Below are 20,233 nucleotides of genomic sequence, written 5' to 3'. Positions count from 1 at the left end.
ACAGCGACAAAGCAAAAAAAAAAAAATATCATGGAAGATTATCCTTGAGGATAGGGAAGAAAGAATACTTCCCACATATTCCCTGCATGTCGTAAAAGGCGACTAAAAGGGGAGGGAGCAGGGGGCTGGAAATCCTCCTGTCCAGTTCTTACTTTTCCAAAAGAAGGAACAGAGAAGGGGGCCAACTGAGGATTTTCCCTCTTAGGCTCAGTTCTATGTTCTTAATGCTACTTCACAAATGCAGGAAATGTCGAATATGTATGAAAACATATCATGAAAGGCAGCCACTGACCAGGGAGGTATACTGCCATCATTACATGCCTGGTTATTGGGAGGGTTAATGATGGCTGAGTAGTAAGCCATAACTTCAGTTGTTGTAAAGTTGCACTCTTCTGACCCTGGTAACTGTCTTTTCTATCTGCCTCACCCATACATGGACTGCTGTCATTCTGTCTATGAATATTCAATCTCTTCCTTGTCACACAGAACGCTTGACAACACTCAACTCACACAACTCATTCTTCATAATTCAGGACTTTTCCTGTGGTGAATGCGATGTGTGAGCAACACCTTCTGGCAAAATGGTAGGATCAATAGACAGAAATAGCGGGTAGAAACATCATACAGGAGTATTAGGAAGAAATATTAGGTAGAAGTAGAAGATATGAACACCTGGTGGAAGCGATAGGCAGAAGTAATACATAAGAAAATTGGGTAGAAGTACTTGGTTAGGACGTTAGGTAGAAGTCTCTGAAGACGCTACACTAGAGTTGCCCCTCTGCCAGTGACCTGTTAAGAGTAAGGCACTAAGGGCTAAAAAGAGGCATTGGAGTTCACAAGTTCTGGAGACTCTTTCGCCATGGCCATCCAGATGAAGAAGTTTCCAAAGGGGACAGGCATAAGAGATTCACTCAAATATAGAAATATATCATCATTATCATTATCATTATACTTAATTGCTGTTTCCTATGTCAGCGAGGTAGTGCCAGGAAACAGACGAAGAATGGCTCAACCACTCATGTTTTTTTTTTTTTTTTTCCTTTATCGCTGTCTCCCGCGTTTGCGAGGTAGCGCAAGGAAACAGACGAAAGAAATGGCCCAACCCACCCCCACACACATGTATATACATACATCCACACACGCAAATATACATACCTACACAGCTTTCCATGGTTTACCCCAGACGCTTCACATGCCCTGATTCAATCCACTGACAGCACGTCAACCCCGGTATACAACATCGATCCAATTCACTCTATTCCTTGCCCTCCTTTCACCCTCCTGCATGTTCAGGCCCCGATCACACAAAATCTTTTTCACTCCATCTTTCCACCTCCAATTTGGTCTCCCACTTCTCCTCGTTCCCTCCACATCCGACACATATATCCTCTTGGTCAATCTTTCCTCACTTATTCTCTCCATGTGCCCAAACCATTTCAAAACACCCTCTTCTGCTCTCTCAACCACGCTCTTTTTATTTCCACACATCTCTCTTACCCTTACGTTACTTACTCAATCAAACCACCTCACACCACACATTGTCCTCAAACATCTCATTTCCAGCACATCCACCCTCCTGCGCACAACTCTATCCATAGCCCACGCCTCGCAACCATACAACATTGTTGGAACCACTATTCCTTCAAACATACCCATTTTTGCTTTCCGAGATAATGTTCCACTCATGTACACATATATATACATAAATGCCTATACATGCACATATACATACACATACATATCAACATATAAATACACAGACATATACATATATACACAAGCCAATATTCATACTTGCTTGCCTTCATCCATTCCTGTTGCTACACCGCCACAAGAAACAGCATCCCCCCTTCAGCGAGGCAGCATCAGGAAAAGACAAATAAGGCCACATTCGTTCACACTCAGTCTCTAACTGTCATGTGTAATACACATATTCACTATTTTATCATAAGGCCAAATGAATTCTTTCATTCAAAAAAGAAATACATAAAATGAGACTAACCCCTCCACTTTTTGGTAGAAAGACTATCCTGATGAAGGGGATATCTCTCACAAGTTCATTATACAGTCTCTCCTGGTCAAGTACGATGATAACATCAACTTCAAATGCCTGAGCCACATGGGTCAAGCTCTTGTAACCTTCATCCTTAACCCAGCCACAAGTATTAATGACTACACCTGAGGCTGCCACTAAAGAAAAAGTACAGGAAGTAAATAAATATATTATTCATCTGGGTTGCTTTATGAGTGAACTATCAAGGAATATACAAGAAATTAGACAAGAAAATATCAAATACACATCTATAGGCTTACATAAAATTCTGATGATATAACTTTAAAGATACAGTATATACCTCTTCACATAAAAGTACAATGAAACAAGCTAAGCTTTTGATAAGTATTCTGATCACTCTCCATCTTGAAACCTATTTTTGGAGACTTTCAAACTAACCATTTTCTTACCCTTAATTCAAAATTTCTCCTTCATGTCTCTTTTTCTTCTAGTTGTAGCAATTCTAAAATTTCTACCCTCTGCACTTTCTAATCTGCCAGACCATTCTTGCTCAGCTTCCTTTTAGGACATAGCTATTATCCCACTGTATTCCCTTTTACATTCACTTATTTATCTCTGTATCATCCTACTCATTTCTCTACCATTCATCATATGTTTCCTTCTTTATTAGTACGTTTAATGTATTGCATTTCATTAACACCACTTTCTTTGTGATTTTCATTCCCTTATTTTCCCATCCTTCTCTACTGCCTTCACGAATACCCTTTTCATATCATCTAGTTTTTGACACTTCTAATGAAGTCCTGTTCACTCATTTTTTTTTTTTTATAAATTTCGAATATTTACTATAATTTTCTATATGTTTAGTATACCCTCTCACCTTTTCTGTTCCCAACCATCTTATCCTGCACTGTAGCTGCCATTCGAGACACTAAGATGTTGTACAGTGTCAAATTAGCTGCTGGAGTCAAATGCCCAAAGTTGTAAACTAAGGGTGCCTCCTGGGAAAATCCTTCACCAACGGAGGCAGCACGCTCAACTAACAATGCACCTGAAAGCATCAGTGAACATATATCCATACTGTGCAATTCATATTCTTGAATACTCTTATATATCTATGCTATCTATAGAGGAAATTCTAGATTACATATATCAACAAATAAATGACATTTGTACTTAAAAAAATTAATTTCTTCACTAATCTTAGGAAAGAAGTTTTATCATTGTAGAAAAAGAGCAACCAGTGGTCAGAGCATGAAGTTAAGCAAGAAACTTGTTTGAAATAATGAAAAGATGTATTTCTATAGTATCAAGATTGTGGATGAATAGAATAAGCTAAGTAATAAAATGAGAATGCAGATGGTATGCAGAAGTTTGAAAAGTTGTATGAGAGCAAAGTAATGGAGTGAAAAAGACTTTAAGTGACTGGGACCTGAACATACAGAAGGGTGAGAGGCGTGCAAGGAATAGAGTGAATTGGAACGATGTGGTATATCGGGGTGGATGTGCTGTCAATGGACTGAACCCGGGCATGTGAAATGTCTAGGGTAAACTGGGGAGGGGGCAAAAATACTGGGAGCCTTGAAGAATGTTTGGAAGTCGAGAACATTATCTCCGAAAGCAAAAATGGGTATGTTTGAAGGAATAGTGGTTCCAACAATGTTGTATGGTTGCGAGGCATGGGCTATGGATAGAGTTGTGCGCAAGAGGATGGATGTGCTGGAAATGAGATGTTTGAGGACAATGTGTGGTGTGAGGTGGTTTGATCGAGTAAGTAACGTAAGGGTAAGAGAGATGTGTGGAAATAGAAAGAGTGTGGTTGAGAGAGCAGAAGAGGGTGTTTTGAAATGGTTTGGGCGCATGGAGAGAATGAGTGAGGAAAGATTGACCAAGAGGATATATGTGTCGGAGGTGGAGGGAACGAGGAGAAGTGGGAGACCAAATTGGAGGTGGAAAGATGGAGTGAAAAAGATTTTGTGTGATCAGGGCCTGAACATGCAGGAGGGTGAAAGGAGGGCAAGGAATAGAGTGAATTGGATCGATGTGGTATACCGGGGTTGACGTGTTGTCAGTGGATTGAATCAGGGCATGTGAAGCGTCTGGGGTAAACAATGGAAAGCTGTGTAGGTATGTATATTTGCGTGTGTGGACGTATGTATATACATGTGTGTGGGGGTGGGTTGGGCCATTTCTTTCGTTTGTTTCCTTGCGCTACCTCGCAAACGCGGGAGACAGCAGCAAAAAAAAAAATATGATATATTTGATAGAGTTGATAGAGATACTCTGTGGAAGGTATTAAGAATATATGGTGTGGGAGGCAAGTTGTTAGAAGCAGTGAAAAGTTTTTATCGAGGATGTAAGGCATGTGTACGTGTAGGAAGAGAGGAAAGTGATTGGTTCTCAGTGAATGTAAGTTTGCGGCAGGGGTGTGTGATGTCTCCATGGTTGTTTAATTTGTTTATGGATGGGGTTGTTAGGGAGCCGAATGCAAGAGTTTTGGAAAGAGGGGCAAGTGTGAAGTCTGTTGGGGATGAGAGAGCTTGGGAAGTAAGTCAGTTGTTGTTCGCTGATGATACAGCGCTGGTGGCTGATTCATGTGAGAAACTGCAGAAGCTGGTGACTGAGTTTGGTAAAGTGTGTGAAAAAAGAAAGTTAAGAGTGAATGTGAATAAGAGCAAGGTTATTAGGTACAGTAGGGTTGAGGGTCAAGTCAATTGGGAGGTAAGTTTGAATGGAGAAAAACTGGAGGAAGTAAAGTGTTTTAGATATCTGGGAGTGGATCTGGCAGCGGATGGAACCATGGAAGCGGAAGTGGATCATAGGGTGGGGGAGGGGGCGAAAATCCTGGGAGCCTTGAAGAATGTGTGGAGGTCGAGAACATTATCTCCGAAAGCAAAAATGGGTATGTTTGAAGGAATAGTGGTTCCAACAATGTTGTACGGTTGCGAGGCGTGGGCTATGGATGGAGTTGTGCGCAGGAGGGTGGATGTGCTGGAAATGAGATGTTTGAGGACAATGTGTGGTGTGAGGTGGTTTGATTGAGTAAGTAACGTAAGGGTAAGAGAGATGTGTGGAAATAAAAAGAGCGTGGTTGAGAGAGCAGAAGAGGGTGTTTTGAAATGGTTTGGGCCTATGGAGAGAATGAGTGAGGAAAGATTGACCAAGAGGATATATGTGTCGGAGGTGGAGGGAATGAGGAGAAGTGGGAGACCAAATTGGAGGTGGAAAGATGGAGTGAAAAAGATTTTGTGTGATCGGGGCCTGAACATGCAGGAGGGTGAAAGGAGGGCAAGGAATAGAGTGAATTGGATCGATGTGGTATACAGGGGTTGACGTGCTGTCAGTGGATTGAATCAGGGCATGTGAAGCGTCTGGGGTAAACCATGGAAAGTTGTGTGGGGCCTGGATGTGGAAAGGGAGCTGTGGTTTCGGGCATTATTGCGTGGCAGCTAGAGACTGAGTGTGAACGAATGGGGCCTTTGTTGTCTTTTCCTAGTGCTACCTCGCACACATGAGGGGGGAGGGAGAAGGTATTCCATGTGTGGCGAGGTGGCGATGGGAGTGAATGGGGGCAGAAAGTGTGAATTGTGTGCATGGGTATATATGTATGTGTCTGTGTATGTATATATATGTGTACATTGAGATGTATAGGTATGTATATTTGCATGTGTGGATGTGTGTGTGTATACACTGTGTATGGGGGTGGGTTGGGCCATTTCTTTCGTCTGTTTCCTTGCGCTACCTCGCAAACACGGGAGACAGCGACAAAGCAAATTAATGAATATAAATAAAATATCTTCTGTTTCCCCTTTTAGAAAGTTAAAATACAAGGAGGGGAGGGTTTCTGGCCCCCCGCTCCCGTCCCCTTTAGTTGCCTTCTATGACACGTGAGGAATGCGTGGGAAGTATTCTTAATCCCCTATCCCCAGGGATATCTGGGAGTGGATCTGGCAGCGGATGGAACCATGGAAGCGGAAGTGAATCATAGGGTGGGGGAGGGGATGAAAATTCTGGGAGCCTTGAAGAATGTTTGGAAGTCGAGAACATTATCTCGGAAAGCAAAGATGGGTATGTTTGAAGGAATAGTGGTTCCAACAATGCTGTATGGTTGCGAGGCGTGGGCTATGGATAGAGTTGTGCGTAGGAGGGTGGATGTGCTGGAAATGAGATGTTTGAGGACAATATGTGGTGTGAGGTGGTTTGATCGAGTAAGTAATGTAAGGGTGAGAGAGATGTGTGGAAATAAAAAGAGTGTGGTTGAGAGAGCAGAAGAGGGTGTTTTGAAATGGTTTGGTCACATGGAGAGAATGAGTGGGGAAAGATTGACCAAGAGGATATATGTGTCAGAGGTGGAGGGAACGAGGAGAAGTGGGAGACCAAATTGGAAGTGAAAAGATGGAGTGAAAAAGATTCTGAGTGATCGGGGCCTGAACATGCAGGAGGGTGAAAGGCGTGCAAGGAATAGAGTGAATTGGAACGATGTGGTATACCGGGGTCGACGTGCTGTCAATGGATTGAACCAGGGCATGTGAAGCGTCTGGGGTAAACCATGCAAAGTGTGTGGGGCCTGGATGTGGAAAGGGAGCTGTGGTTTCGGTGCATTATTACATGACAGCTAAAGACTGAGTGTGAACGAATGGGGCCTTTGGTGTTTTTCCTAGCGCTACCTCGCACACATGAGGGGGGAGGGGGTTGTTATTCCATGTGTGGCGAGGTGGCGATGGGAACAAATAAAGGCAGACAGTATGAATTATGTACATGTGTATATATGTATATGTCTGTGTGTGTATATATATGTGTACATTGAGATGTATAGGTATGTATATTGTGCATGCGTGGACATGTATGTATATACATGTGTATGTGGGCAGGTTGGGCCATTCTTTCATCTGTTTCCTTGCGCTACCTGGCTAACGCGGGAGACAGCGACAAAGCAAAATAAATAAATATAAATATAAATTTTTTTTTTTTCATACCATTCGCCATTTCCCGCGATAGCGAGGTAGCGTTAAGAACAGAGGACTGGGCCTTTGAGGGAATATCCTCACCTAGCCCTCTTCTCTGTTCATTCTTTTGGAAAAAAAAAAAAAAAAAAACGACAGGGGAGGATTTCCAGCCCCCCGCTCCCTTCCCTTTTAGTCGCCTTCTACGACATGCAGGGAATACGTGGGAAGTATTCTTTCTCCCCTATCCCCAGGGAATATAAATATAAATAAAATATATATACATACATATATGATATTTTCCTTACCTATAGTACCTGGGATGGCAATAGAGCCTTGACCAATATCTAAATCCACAAAGATCGGTCTACGGCCCATACGTACAGCGTAATTCAAGATAATGCGACACAGTGTTGATTTGCCGACATCTCCTGGTCCTACAACCATTGTTACTGGCCCTCTTGTGTCTTCACCTCTACTTAATCCTTCATCAGCATGTCGTCGTAGCCTCTCTAAACATGCATGTGTGTTCAGATACATAACCTGCCGGTCATAAGCATGTCTTATACACATCTAAGAAATGTAAACAAAAAAAAAGTTTTAAAATCTAATCCCTTATTTCTGCTCTTGATGTTAAAGACATTAAAAATCAACTACTGTATGGTATCATATGAGTTTTACTTACCATTGGAGTTTCTTTGGCGATGTAGGTACCTTCTGTGTTTCCCGTGAGTTTAAGTGTGCATCCATGCCAAGTGTACACAGCAACCTTAGCCCCTGAGAAGAAAGTGTATGGCTTTTCTGGTGCCAGTTCAGTACCAAACACCTCTGCTTTGCCACTGAGAAGCTGTTGATATTCAAATATTCTAAATTAACATAAAAAATACGGAGCTAGGGAAATTGAGTCAGCAATCCTATCTTCTGCATGAAAATATATCTATTATTTTTGTCTACAGGTTGAGATCCAAAAACCTATGCTTCTTAACACCAAAAACTCCCAAATTTATAAGACGGCACAATCAAAACTACCATCAACCTGTATCATGAGTGTCTTATCATGCACTTGCTGGTGTCTGAAAATATTGTTGAAAAGGTCTGTTCTTTCCCCACCATTTTTTCTACTTTGTATGCTAGCTCCTACAACAGGAAGGCAGTGCCAGGAACAGATGAAGAATGACCTCTTATATTCGCATTCACTCTCTTGTTGTTCTGTATAACACACTACAACCAAAGGCCCCTATCCACCCATTTAAACAACACTACAAACACAGACTAAACATACCGCAGGACACTTCATATCTAAGATGTAACTTTCACACTTAAGACACTAAAAACTTGCTCCTTGACTGCCCAAAGCTCACCCTGTATAACACATCACTCCAATTTGCTCTATTCCATGCCTGCCCCACACCATCCTGCATGTCCATGCTCTGGCTCCTCCAAACATCTTTCATGCCATCCTTTCATCTCCAATTTGGTTTCCCAGTTCTCCCTGTCTTGTTCATTTCTGACACATACACAATATATACCCTCTTAGTCAACCTCTCCTCACTCATGCTGTCCAAACCATTCCATCACACCTCTACAGCTCTATCAACCTTACTTTTCTTACTACTAGACCTCTCTTTTATCCTTTCTTATTTGATTAACCTTTCTCATACTACAGATTGTCCTCAAACACTTCATTTCTGATGCATCCATCCTCTTCTATGTTTCTAAATCTATGGCCCACCAATGGACCTATTATACTATTAAACACCCCGATCTTTGCCCTCACAAACAGTGAACTCTTTTTCTACACACTCAATACGCACAAGACCTTAGCCCCTTCGCCCACCTCATGGCTAACTTCAGTTTCCATTGTTCCAACCACTGCCATGTTCACTTCCTGGAAACCAAAACTCTCCATTTCCTTATGATTCTTGCTATCCAAGCTTTCACTGAAACCAACCTGTCTCTTTCCCCTGCTAAACTTCATAACCCTGCTTTTATCTGCATGAACTCTCAACTTTCTCCTTTCATGCTCTCCCAAACTCAGGAACCAGCTTCTGTAGTTTCTCACATGAGTCTGCTATTAGAGCTGTTTCATCAGTAAACAGCAACTCCTACGTCTCTGCACCAGCAAAAGACTGCAAACCCATACCTCTCTTCAAGACCCATGTATTTACCTCTTTCACCATCCTATCCACAACAGATTGAAAAGTCAAGGTGATATTACACACCCTTGCTGCAGACATCTTCAAGTGGAACCACTCACCCTCTTTTCCTACTCACATACACATGCTTTATTCATTGAACAGAAACTCTTTACTGCTTCAAGTATCTTCCCTCCTACACCACATATTTGTAAAATCTTCCACAACATTAACAAGTGCTTTCTCCAGACCTATAAATGCTATATACAAATCTATCTCCTTCTGTAAGTATTTCTCACAGATATTTTCAAAGCATTCTCCTAATCCACACATCCTCTACCACCCCTGAGGCCATATTGTTCCTCATCAATTTAATGCTCTCTACATGCAACCACCCTCACAATTATCAATGTCCCACACAACTTACCAAGTATATTCCTCAAATTTATACCTAATATGAAAATTCACTTTTGGGGAAGAGCAGTGTGGTTTCAGAAGTGGTAGAGGATGTGTGGATCAGGTGTTTGCTTTGAAGAATGTATGTGAGAAATACTTAGAAAAGCAAATGGATTTGTATGTAGCATTTATGGATCTGGAGAAGGCATATGATAGAGTTGATAGAGATGCTCTGTGGAAGGTATTAAGAATATATGGTGTGGGAGGCAAGTTGTTAGAAGCAGTGAAAAGTTTTTATCGAGGATGTAAGGCATGTGTACGTGTAGGAAGAGAGGAAAGTGATTGGTTCTCAGTGAATGTAAGTTTGCGGCAGGGGTGTGTGATGTCTCCATGGTTGTTTAATTTGTTTATGGATGGGGTTGTTAGGGAGCCAAATGCAAGAGTTTTGGAAAGAGGGGCAAATGTGAAGTCTGTTGGGGATGAGAGAGCTTGGGAAGTAAGTCAGTTGTTGTTCGCTGATGATACAGCGCTGGTGGCTGATTCATGTGAGAAACTGCAGAAGCTGGTGACTGAGTTTGGTAAAGTGTGTGAAAAAAGAAAGTTAAGAGTGAATGTGAATAAGAGCAAGGTTATTAGGTACAGTAGGGTTGAGGGTCAAGTCAATTGGGAGGTAAGTTTGAATGGAGAAAAACTGGAGGAAGTAAAGTGTTTTAGATATCTGGGAGTGGATCTGGCAGCGGATGGAACCATGGAAGCGGAAGTGGATCATAGGGTGGGGGAGGGGGCGAAAATCCTGGGAGCCTTGAAGAATGTGTGGAGGTCGAGAACATTATCTCCGAAAGCAAAAATGGGTATGTTTGAAGGAATAGTGGTTCCAACAATGTTGTACGGTTGCGAGGCGTGGGCTATGGATGGAGTTGTGCGCAGGAGGGTGGATGTGCTGGAAATGAGATGTTTGAGGACAATGTGTGGTGTGAGGTGGTTTGATTGAGTAAGTAACGTAAGGGTAAGAGAGATGTGTGGAAATAAAAAGAGCGTGGTTGAGAGAGCAGAAGAGGGTGTTTTGAAATGGTTTGGGCCTATGGAGAGAATGAGTGAGGAAAGATTGACCAAGAGGATATATGTGTCGGAGGTGGAGGGAATGAGGAGAAGTGGGAGACCAAATTGGAGGTGGAAAGATGGAGTGAAAAAGATTTTGTGTGATCGGGGCCTGAACATGCAGGAGGGTGAAAGGAGGGCAAGGAATAGAGTGAATTGGATCGATGTGGTATACAGGGGTTGACGTGCTGTCAGTGGATTGAATCAGGGCATGTGAAGCGTCTGGGGTAAACCATGGAAAGTTGTGTGGGGCCTGGATGTGGAAAGGGAGCTGTGGTTTCGGGCATTATTGCGTGGCAGCTAGAGACTGAGTGTGAACGAATGGGGCCTTTGTTGTCTTTTCCTAGTGCTACCTCGCACACATGAGGGGGGAGGGAGAAGGTATTCCATGTGTGGCGAGGTGGCGATGGGAGTGAATGGGGGCAGAAAGTGTGAATTGTGTGCATGGGTATATATGTATGTGTCTGTGTATGTATATATATGTGTACATTGAGATGTATAGGTATGTATATTTGCATGTGTGGATGTGTGTGTGTATACACTGTGTATGGGGGTGGGTTGGGCCATTTCTTTCGTCTGTTTCCTTGCGCTACCTCGCAAACACGGGAGACAGCGACAAAGCAAAATAAATGAATATAAATAAAATATCTTCTGTTTCCCCTTTTAGAAAGTTAAAATACAAGGAGGGGAGGGTTTCTGGCCCCCCGCTCCCGTCCCCTTTAGTTGCCTTCTATGACACGTGAGGAATGCGTGGGAAGTATTCTTAATCCCCTATCCCCAGGGATATCTGGGAGTGGATCTGGCAGCGGATGGAACCATGGAAGCGGAAGTGAATCATAGGGTGGGGGAGGGGGCGAAAATTCTGGGAGCCTTGAAGAATGTTTGGAAGTCGAGAACATTATCTCGGAAAGCAAAGATGGGTATGTTTGAAGGAATAGTGGTTCCAACAATGCTGTATGGTTGCGAGGCGTGGGCTATGGATAGAGTTGTGCGTAGGAGGGTGGATGTGCTGGAAATGAGATGTTTGAGGACAATATGTGGTGTGAGGTGGTTTGATCGAGTAAGTAATGTAAGGGTGAGAGAGATGTGTGGAAATAAAAAGAGTGTGGTTGAGAGAGCAGAAGAGGGTGTTTTGAAATGGTTTGGTCACATGGAGAGAATGAGTGGGGAAAGATTGACCAAGAGGATATATGTGTCAGAGGTGGAGGGAACGAGGAGAAGTGGGAGACCAAATTGGAAGTGAAAAGATGGAGTGAAAAAGATTCTGAGTGATCGGGGCCTGAACATGCAGGAGGGTGAAAGGCGTGCAAGGAATAGAGTGAATTGGAACGATGTGGTATACCGGGGTCGACGTGCTGTCAATGGATTGAACCAGGGCATGTGAAGCGTCTGGGGTAAACCATGCAAAGTGTGTGGGGCCTGGATGTGGAAAGGGAGCTGTGGTTTCGGTGCATTATTACATGACAGCTAAAGACTGAGTGTGAACGAATGGGGCCTTTGGTGTTTTTCCTAGCGCTACCTCGCACACATGAGGGGGGAGGGGGTTGTTATTCCATGTGTGGCGAGGTGGCGATGGGAACAAATAAAGGCAGACAGTATGAATTATGTACATGTGTATATATGTATATGTCTGTGTGTGTATATATATGTGTACATTGAGATGTATAGGTATGTATATTGTGCATGCGTGGACATGTATGTATATACATGTGTATGTGGGCAGGTTGGGCCATTCTTTCATCTGTTTCCTTGCGCTACCTGGCTAACACGGGAGACAGCGACAAAGCAAAATAAATAAATATAAATATAAATTTTTTTTTTTCATACCATTCGCCATTTCCCGCGATAGCGAGGTAGCGTTAAGAACAGAGGACTGGGCCTTTGAGGGAATATCCTCACCTAGCCCTCTTCTCTGTTCATTCTTTTGGAAAAAAAAAAAAAAAAAAAACGACAGGGGAGGATTTCCAGCCCCCCACTCCCTTCCCTTTTAGTCGCTTTCTACGACATGCAGGGAATACGTGGGAAGTATTCTTTCTCCCCTATCCCCAGGGAATATAAATATAAATAAAATATATATACATACATATATGATATTTTCCTTACCTATAGTACCTGGGATGGCAATAGAGCCTTGACCAATATCTAAATCCACAAAGATCGGTCTACGGCCCATACGTACAGCGTAATTCAAGATAATGCGACACAGTGTTGATTTGCCGACATCTCCTGGTCCTACAACCATTGTTACTGGCCCTCTTGTGTCTTCACCTCTACTTAATCCTTCATCAGCATGTCGTCGTAGCCTCTCTAAACATGCATGTGTGTTCAGATACATAACCTGCCGGTCATAAGCATGTCTTATACACATCTAAGAAATGTAAACAAAAAAAAAGTTTTAAAATCTAATCCCTTATTTCTGCTCTTGATGTTAAAGACATTAAAAATCAACTACTGTATGGTATCATATGAGTTTTACTTACCATTGGAGTTTCTTTGGCGATGTAGGTACCTTCTGTGTTTCCCGTGAGTTTAAGTGTGCATCCATGCCAAGTGTACACAGCAACCTTAGCCCCTGAGAAGAAAGTGTATGGCTTTTCTGGTGCCAGTTCAGTACCAAACACCTCTGCTTTGCCACTGAGAAGCTGTTGATATTCAAATATTCTAAATTAACATAAAAAATACGGAGCTAGGGAAATTGAGTCAGCAATCCTATCTTCTGCATGAAAATATATCTATTATTTTTGTCTACAGGTTGAGATCCAAAAACCTATGCTTCTTAACACCAAAAACTCCCAAATTTATAAGACGGCACAATCAAAACTACCATCAACCTGTATCATGAGTGTCTTATCATGCACTTGCTGGTGTCTGAAAATATTGTTGAAAAGGTCTGTTCTTTCCCCACCATTTTTTCTACTTTGTATGCTAGCTCCTACAACAGGAAGGCAGTGCCAGGAACAGATGAAGAATGACCTCTTATATTCGCATTCACTCTCTTGTTGTTCTGTATAACACACTACAACCAAAGGCCCCTATCCACCCATTTAAACAACACTACAAACACAGACTAAACATACCGCAGGACACTTCATATCTAAGATGTAACTTTCACACTTAAGACACTAAAAACTTGCTCCTTGACTGCCCAAAGCTCACCCTGTATAACACATCACTCCAATTTGCTCTATTCCATGCCTGCCCCACACCATCCTGCATGTCCATGCTCTGGCTCCTCCAAACATCTTTCATGCCATCCTTTCATCTCCAATTTGGTTTCCCAGTTCTCCCTGTCTTGTTCATTTCTGACACATACACAATATATACCCTCTTAGTCAACCTCTCCTCACTCATGCTGTCCAAACCATTCCATCACACCTCTACAGCTCTATCAACCTTACTTTTCTTACTACTAGACCTCTCTTTTATCCTTTCTTATTTGATTAACCTTTCTCATACTACAGATTGTCCTCAAACACTTCATTTCTGATGCATCCATCCTCTTCTATGTTTCTAAATCTATGGCCCACCAATGGACCTATTATACTATTAAACACCCCGATCTTTGCCCTCACAAACAGTGAACTCTTTTTCTACACACTCAATACGCACAAGACCTTAGCCCCTTCGCCCACCTCATGGCTAACTTCAGTTTCCATTGTTCCAACCACTGCCATGTTCACTTCCTGGAAACCAAAACTCTCCATTTCCTTATGATTCTTGCTATCCAAGCTTTCACTGAAACCAACCTGTCTCTTTCCCCTGCTAAACTTCATAACCCTGCTTTTATCTGCATGAACTCTCAACTTTCTCCTTTCATGCTCTCCCAAACTCAGGAACCAGCTTCTGTAGTTTCTCACATGAGTCTGCTATTAGAGCTGTTTCATCAGTAAACAGCAACTCCTACGTCTCTGCACCAGCAAAAGACTGCAAACCCATACCTCTCTTCAAGACCCATGTATTTACCTCTTTCACCATCCTATCCACAACAGATTGAAAAGTCAAGGTGATATTACACACCCTTGCTGCAGACATCTTCAAGTGGAACCACTCACCCTCTTTTCCTACTCACATACACATGCTTTATTCATTGAACAGAAACTCTTTACTGCTTCAAGTATCTTCCCTCCTACACCACATATTTGTAAAATCTTCCACAACATTAACAAGTGCTTTCTCCAGACCTATAAATGCTATATACAAATCTATCTCCTTCTGTAAGTATTTCTCACAGATATTTTCAAAGCATTCTCCTAATCCACACATCCTCTACCACCCCTGAGGCCATATTGTTCCTCATCAATTTAATGCTCTCTACATGCAACCACCCTCACAATTATCAATGTCCCACACAACTTACCAAGTATATTCCTCAAATTTATACCTAATATGAAAATTCACTTTTGGGGAAGAGCAGTGTGGTTTCAGAAGTGGTAGAAGATGTGTGGATCAGGTGTTTGCTTTGAAGAATGTATGTGAGAAATACTTAGAAAAGCAAATGGATTTGTATGTAGCATTTATGGATCTGGAGAAGGCATATGATAAGAGTTGATAGAGATGCTCTGTGGAAGGTATTAAGAATATATGGTGTGGGAGGCAAGTTGTTAGAAGCAGTGAAAAGTTTTTATCGAGGATGTAAGGCATGTGTACGTGTAGGAAGAGAGGAAAGTGATTGGTTCTCAGTGAATGTAGGTTTGCGGCAGGGGTGTGTGATGTCTCCATGGTTGTTTAATTTGTTTATGGATGGGGTTGTTAGGGAGGTAAATGCAAGAGTTTTGGAGAGAGGGGCAAGTATGAAGTCTGTTGGGGATGAGAGAGATTGGGAAGTGAGTCACTTGTTGTTTGCTGATGATACAGCGCTGGTGGCTGATTCATGTGAGAAACTGCAGAAGCTAGTGACTGAGTTTGGTAAAGTGTGTGAAAAAAGAAAGTTAAGAGTAAATGTGAATAAGAGCAAGGTTATTTGGTACAGTAGGGTTGAGGGTCAAGTCAATTGGGAGGTAAGTTTGAATGGAGAAAAACTGGAGGAAGTAAAGTGTTTTAGATATCTGGGAGTGGATCTGGCAGCGGATGGAACCATGGAAGCGGAAGTGGATCATAGGGTGGGGGAGGGGGCGAAAATTCTGGGAGCCTTGAAGAATGTGTGGAAGTCGAGAACATTATCTCGGAAAGCAAAAATGGGTATGTTTGAAGGAATAGTGGTTCCAACAATGTTGTATGGTTGCGAGGCGTGGGCTATGGATAGAGTTGTGCGCAGGAGGATGGATGTGCTGGAAATGAGATGTTAGAGGACAATGTGTGGTGTGAGGTGGTTTGATCGAGTAAGTAACGTAAGGGTAAGAGAGATGTGTGGAAATAAAAAGAGCATGATTGAGACAGCAGAAGAGGGTGTTTTGAAATGGTTTGGGCACATGGAGAGAATGAGTGAGGAAAGATTGACCAAGAGGATATATGTGTCGGAGGTGGAGGGAACGAGGAGAAGTGGGAGACCAAATTGGAGGTGGAAAGATGGAGTGAAAAAGATTTTGTGTGATCGGGGCCTGAACATGCAGGAGGGTGAAAGGAGGGCAAGGAATAGAGTGAATTGGAGCGATGTGGTATACCGGGGTTGACGTGCTGTCAGTGGATTGAATCAGGGCATGTGAAGCGTCTGGGGTAAACCATGGAAAGCTGTGTAGGTATGTATATTTGTGTGTGTGTGGACGTATGTATATACATGTGTATGGGGGTGGGTTGGGCCATTTCTTTCGTCTGTTTCCTTGCGCTACCTCGCAAACGCGGGAGACAGCAACAAAGCAAAAAAAAAAAAAAAAACTTTTGTTTCTGTTGCCTTTATACAATGGCATTATATAGGTATTCCACCAATCCTTGAGGAACTAATCTTGAGCCATACATACACTAAAAATCCTAGTCAACTGACAATCAAAAAAGTATTAGGTGACCTAACTCTGAAGGGTTTCAAACACATACTGTAAATCTATCAAAGGTCTGTCTGCTATATGATTCTGAGTGATTCATACTTCAACTCAGTAATATGTATAGTTTATACAGAAGTACATGAATATACCATAAGAATATCCTTAACATACATACCTTGAGATCAACTGTCTCCTTCTTGCCTTCAACTTCAAAGCGAAGTTCACTATCTGGTTCTAACTTAAATTCTTTTTCAGTCATTTTGCTATGGGACTTTGCACTCTGGATTACTGAGGAAACAAAAAATCCTTACACTTACAAAGTGGAATTTTGTACAATATATGAGTTTTGATAAACAATCATTGCATCTTCTTTACATATGTCATAAAAAGCAAAACGTACATAATTTTTACATCAACAATGCCTCCTCATGCCTATCCCCTGGTTTTCACTTACATAATAAGCAGATAATTACCAGAAAAAATCAACAGTAAAGCACATTCTTGATGAAAAAAAAAAATACTATACAACAGCCATGCAGCTTAAATCCATTTCTTCTTAGTAGAACTCTTCCAGTTACCAAAGAAAAAGAAAAAAAATCCTTTCCTCTTTGGGGAAAACAAGTAACATCCCAATAACAACACGTGGGTTAATCCCTAGGTTGCAATACTTTTGTCACAATTTAAATCATGTGATCCGAATTCATCTAAATAAAAAAAAAATCAATGATTTAAATCATGAATTTTTTTCACACATATGGGTTTGGGGTGTAAGAACTCTACCCATGTATCTCCTGAAAAGTCATAGCATGCAGGTGGCAAAAAGAGGTAGAACTGGGAAGGATGTGGGACAGAAACCCTCCTTCCAAAAACAGAAACAAAAAACAGCCAGGTAAGGATTTATCCTGCAAGGCTCAAGCTGGAATGTGTACGTGTTCAGCTGTAGATGTTTGGCTTTTGAGTGAAAGTAAGCTGAAGTGAGTGAAGTATAATGGTTTTGGAATGGTCAAAAGGTAAAGTCAAGGGCTGTAGCGATAAGGAAAAAGCAAAAAGAAAAGGAGGCAATTTTAACAAGGATGAAGCTGCAAGATTGTGCTAAAAGGGTAGGCAAGCTAATGCTCATGCATCTAGTGGTGCTTCAATTATCATCTACCCTTCTCCTCCACAATTCTTTCAGCATTTCATGGTAGTTCATACATTCCATCCCTTTGATTTTGCTCATAAAGTGTTTCTGAATTTCTTTGGTTCTTTATTTCCACTTGTTTCAGTGGTAATCATACAACACAACGGAATCCAATTCTGCTTCTTAATATACAATGAACATTTTCATCAAGATTTTTATCGCTTGTAGTAAAAGTTTTCAGAATCATAGCACTCAACAAATGAGCTTTAGCCAAAAGGCATGGTTACTACGTGCTCCTTACTGCAAAAAATCTAGTTATGAAGATTGAGCAGGTGTGTTACATGTTGTAAAGAATTATGTGTGAGATTGTATTTTTGTGGACTGAATGCCAGCAACCCATGTGTTTGGTGAGGCAGAAAGAAAAGAAAGTAATCTTGGCAAGGGAGAGTTATACTTCCAATTCTCATTCTTGACTTTTACTGGAGAATCATTTTCAATAACACACCATTTCATCCAAACATGGGCCTCATCAGATGAGCTAAAATAAACTTGAAACATAGCACGTAATATCAACGGTCAAGAAGCTCCATACTGAAACATTGAAACAAAATGACTGACGAGGTGATAGTGTGAACTTTACAAAGTCGCATAGAGGGTGCTACGGTTAGACCAGCTTAGAGGAACACGGTAAAGTCATTGGTTGCAGTGCGAGAATCAGAGCAGGTGAGGTATGTGGATGTTGTCTCACCTTTATGTTTTGGGGGTTCTCATGGCATTAGGAATGTACATTTGTTGAAAATATAAGCTTAAAGCTCTCCAATTTTTCTGACTGTTGATGACTGGGTTGTTCTCCCTAATGCAAACAGTTTTGAGTTCTTGTAGTTTTTGTATGTCTTTACTTGTTTTATATCCTTGTGTATTTGACCATGATTTGTCTGGTTATAGAAGTTATGCTGCTCCTTCATGTGGTTCTTGAGTCCCCTTCTTGAAAGTGGGCAATTATGTGTCTGTTGAGTGACAAACATGTCCTGCTAATATAATTCACGTTTTTCTGAAGTTTACAACTTTCATTTGAACATCTAAATTGTTAAACTAACTGGTTTTTTTAAGAGGGTTATTGTCCTAAGTTATGTTGTCTTTCGTGATTAGGTTACAGACTCTAGGATTCTTATAACAGATGATTAAATGATCTCTATTGCAGCAAGTAATGTTTCATTTGATTAAGTCTTGTAGTGTGCATTCATCTATTTTGTAGGCTGGGCTCATCTCATTCCTAACGTATACTTTAATTTCTGCCTAATCTTTGCTCTAAGTGCAAAGAATCCTTTCTTTGAGAGTTTTTCACATCTGCATTTAATCTAAGGATTTCACGCTAGATTTGTAGAATCTTTCCATTGAATGATTAAGGGTAACATTTAAGCTATTGAAATATTGCAATGAAAAATAATTCACCAGAAAGTCTCTGAGGCAAAAACTAAAATTATCAAAATGACATCAATTGTGCCTAACCCCCAACGCAGGGTTTTTCCCCGACCTTTGCCCAACCTGACGAAAATCGCATTTATGTACTCCTAAATTATCATTAACAGTAGATAAATCTGGTAACATTTTAGTGCAATAAACTAATTACCAATATTTTAGTAAATGACGACCATGGAAAGTTTTGTGGGGCCTGGATGTGGAAAGGGAGCTGTGGTTTCGGTGCATTATACATGACAGCTAGAGACTGCGTGTGAACGAATGTGGCCTTTGTTGTCTTTTCCTAGCGCTACCACGCACACATGCGGGGGAAGGGGGTTGTTCATTTCACGTGTGGCGAGGTGGCGACGGGAATGAATAAGGGCAAACAGTATGATTACGTACATGTGTATATATGTATATGTCTGTGCGTGTATATATAGGTATACGTTGAGGTGTACATGTATGTATGTGCGTGTGTAGACGCGTATGTATATACATGTGTATGTGGGTGGGTTGGGCCATTCTTTCGTCTGTTTCCTTGCGCTACCTCGCTAACGCGGGAGACAGCGACAAAGTATAATACACACACATACATACATATATATATATATATATATATATATATATATATATATATATATATATATATATATATATATCATACAAACCTCAAACAGCCACGATCGAATCCGGGACCCCTGCGTGGGAGGCGGGAGCACTATATTCGTGTGTATATATATAAATAATATATATATATATATATATATATATATATATATATATATATATATATATATATATATATATATATATATCGGCAAAACAACTACATTAGCAAAGAATACTGCACCTATTCCTTTGTAAGCACGGTTAGATGACTAACGACAACACTTCTCGTCTTCATAAACACTTTACTTCTCACTTTTCCCTTCAATTATGTAATTCATTCGTTACTGCCTTCATTAATAAGTCCTTCTTTCATACATGTGCTTTCAGTTTCCAGACTTGAGATGCTCTCATTCCTCTGTCGAGTTATTGTTTACTACACAAAACGCAAGCAGTACACCTTTGATTATATTCATTATTTTTCCATTTATTGAATATTTTCAAAGTATAAGTACTTGAATTTATATGATACATTTTTATGAATC

General features: G+C 41.2%; 1 protein-coding gene across 1 annotated transcript in view; it reads right to left on the bottom strand.

Moving 5' to 3' along the window:
* cbc (crowded by cid) overlaps window positions 1-20,128 on the bottom strand; it is a 33,158-nt gene extending 13,030 nt beyond the window's left edge. Inside the window, exons 1-6 of the mRNA XM_071686091.1 lie at window positions 19,933-20,128; window positions 16,677-16,789; window positions 13,067-13,228; window positions 12,690-12,924; window positions 2,895-3,065; window positions 2,003-2,190 (exon numbers count right to left, since the gene is read on the bottom strand). Coding sequence (XP_071542192.1) covers window positions 2,003-2,190; window positions 2,895-3,065; window positions 12,690-12,924; window positions 13,067-13,228; window positions 16,677-16,760 — 840 coding nt within the window. The 5' untranslated portion in view covers window positions 16,761-16,789; window positions 19,933-20,128. The remainder of the gene's footprint in view (window positions 1-2,002; window positions 2,191-2,894; window positions 3,066-12,689; window positions 12,925-13,066; window positions 13,229-16,676; window positions 16,790-19,932) is intronic.
* Window positions 20,129-20,233: the final 105 nt, after the last annotated feature.

This window comes from Panulirus ornatus, chromosome 41, assembly GCF_036320965.1.
Source record: "Panulirus ornatus isolate Po-2019 chromosome 41, ASM3632096v1, whole genome shotgun sequence".
Taxonomy (NCBI): domain Eukaryota; kingdom Metazoa; phylum Arthropoda; class Malacostraca; order Decapoda; family Palinuridae; genus Panulirus; species Panulirus ornatus.
Note: the sequence above shows the minus strand (reverse complement) of the source record. Positions and strands in the feature narration are given on the sequence as shown.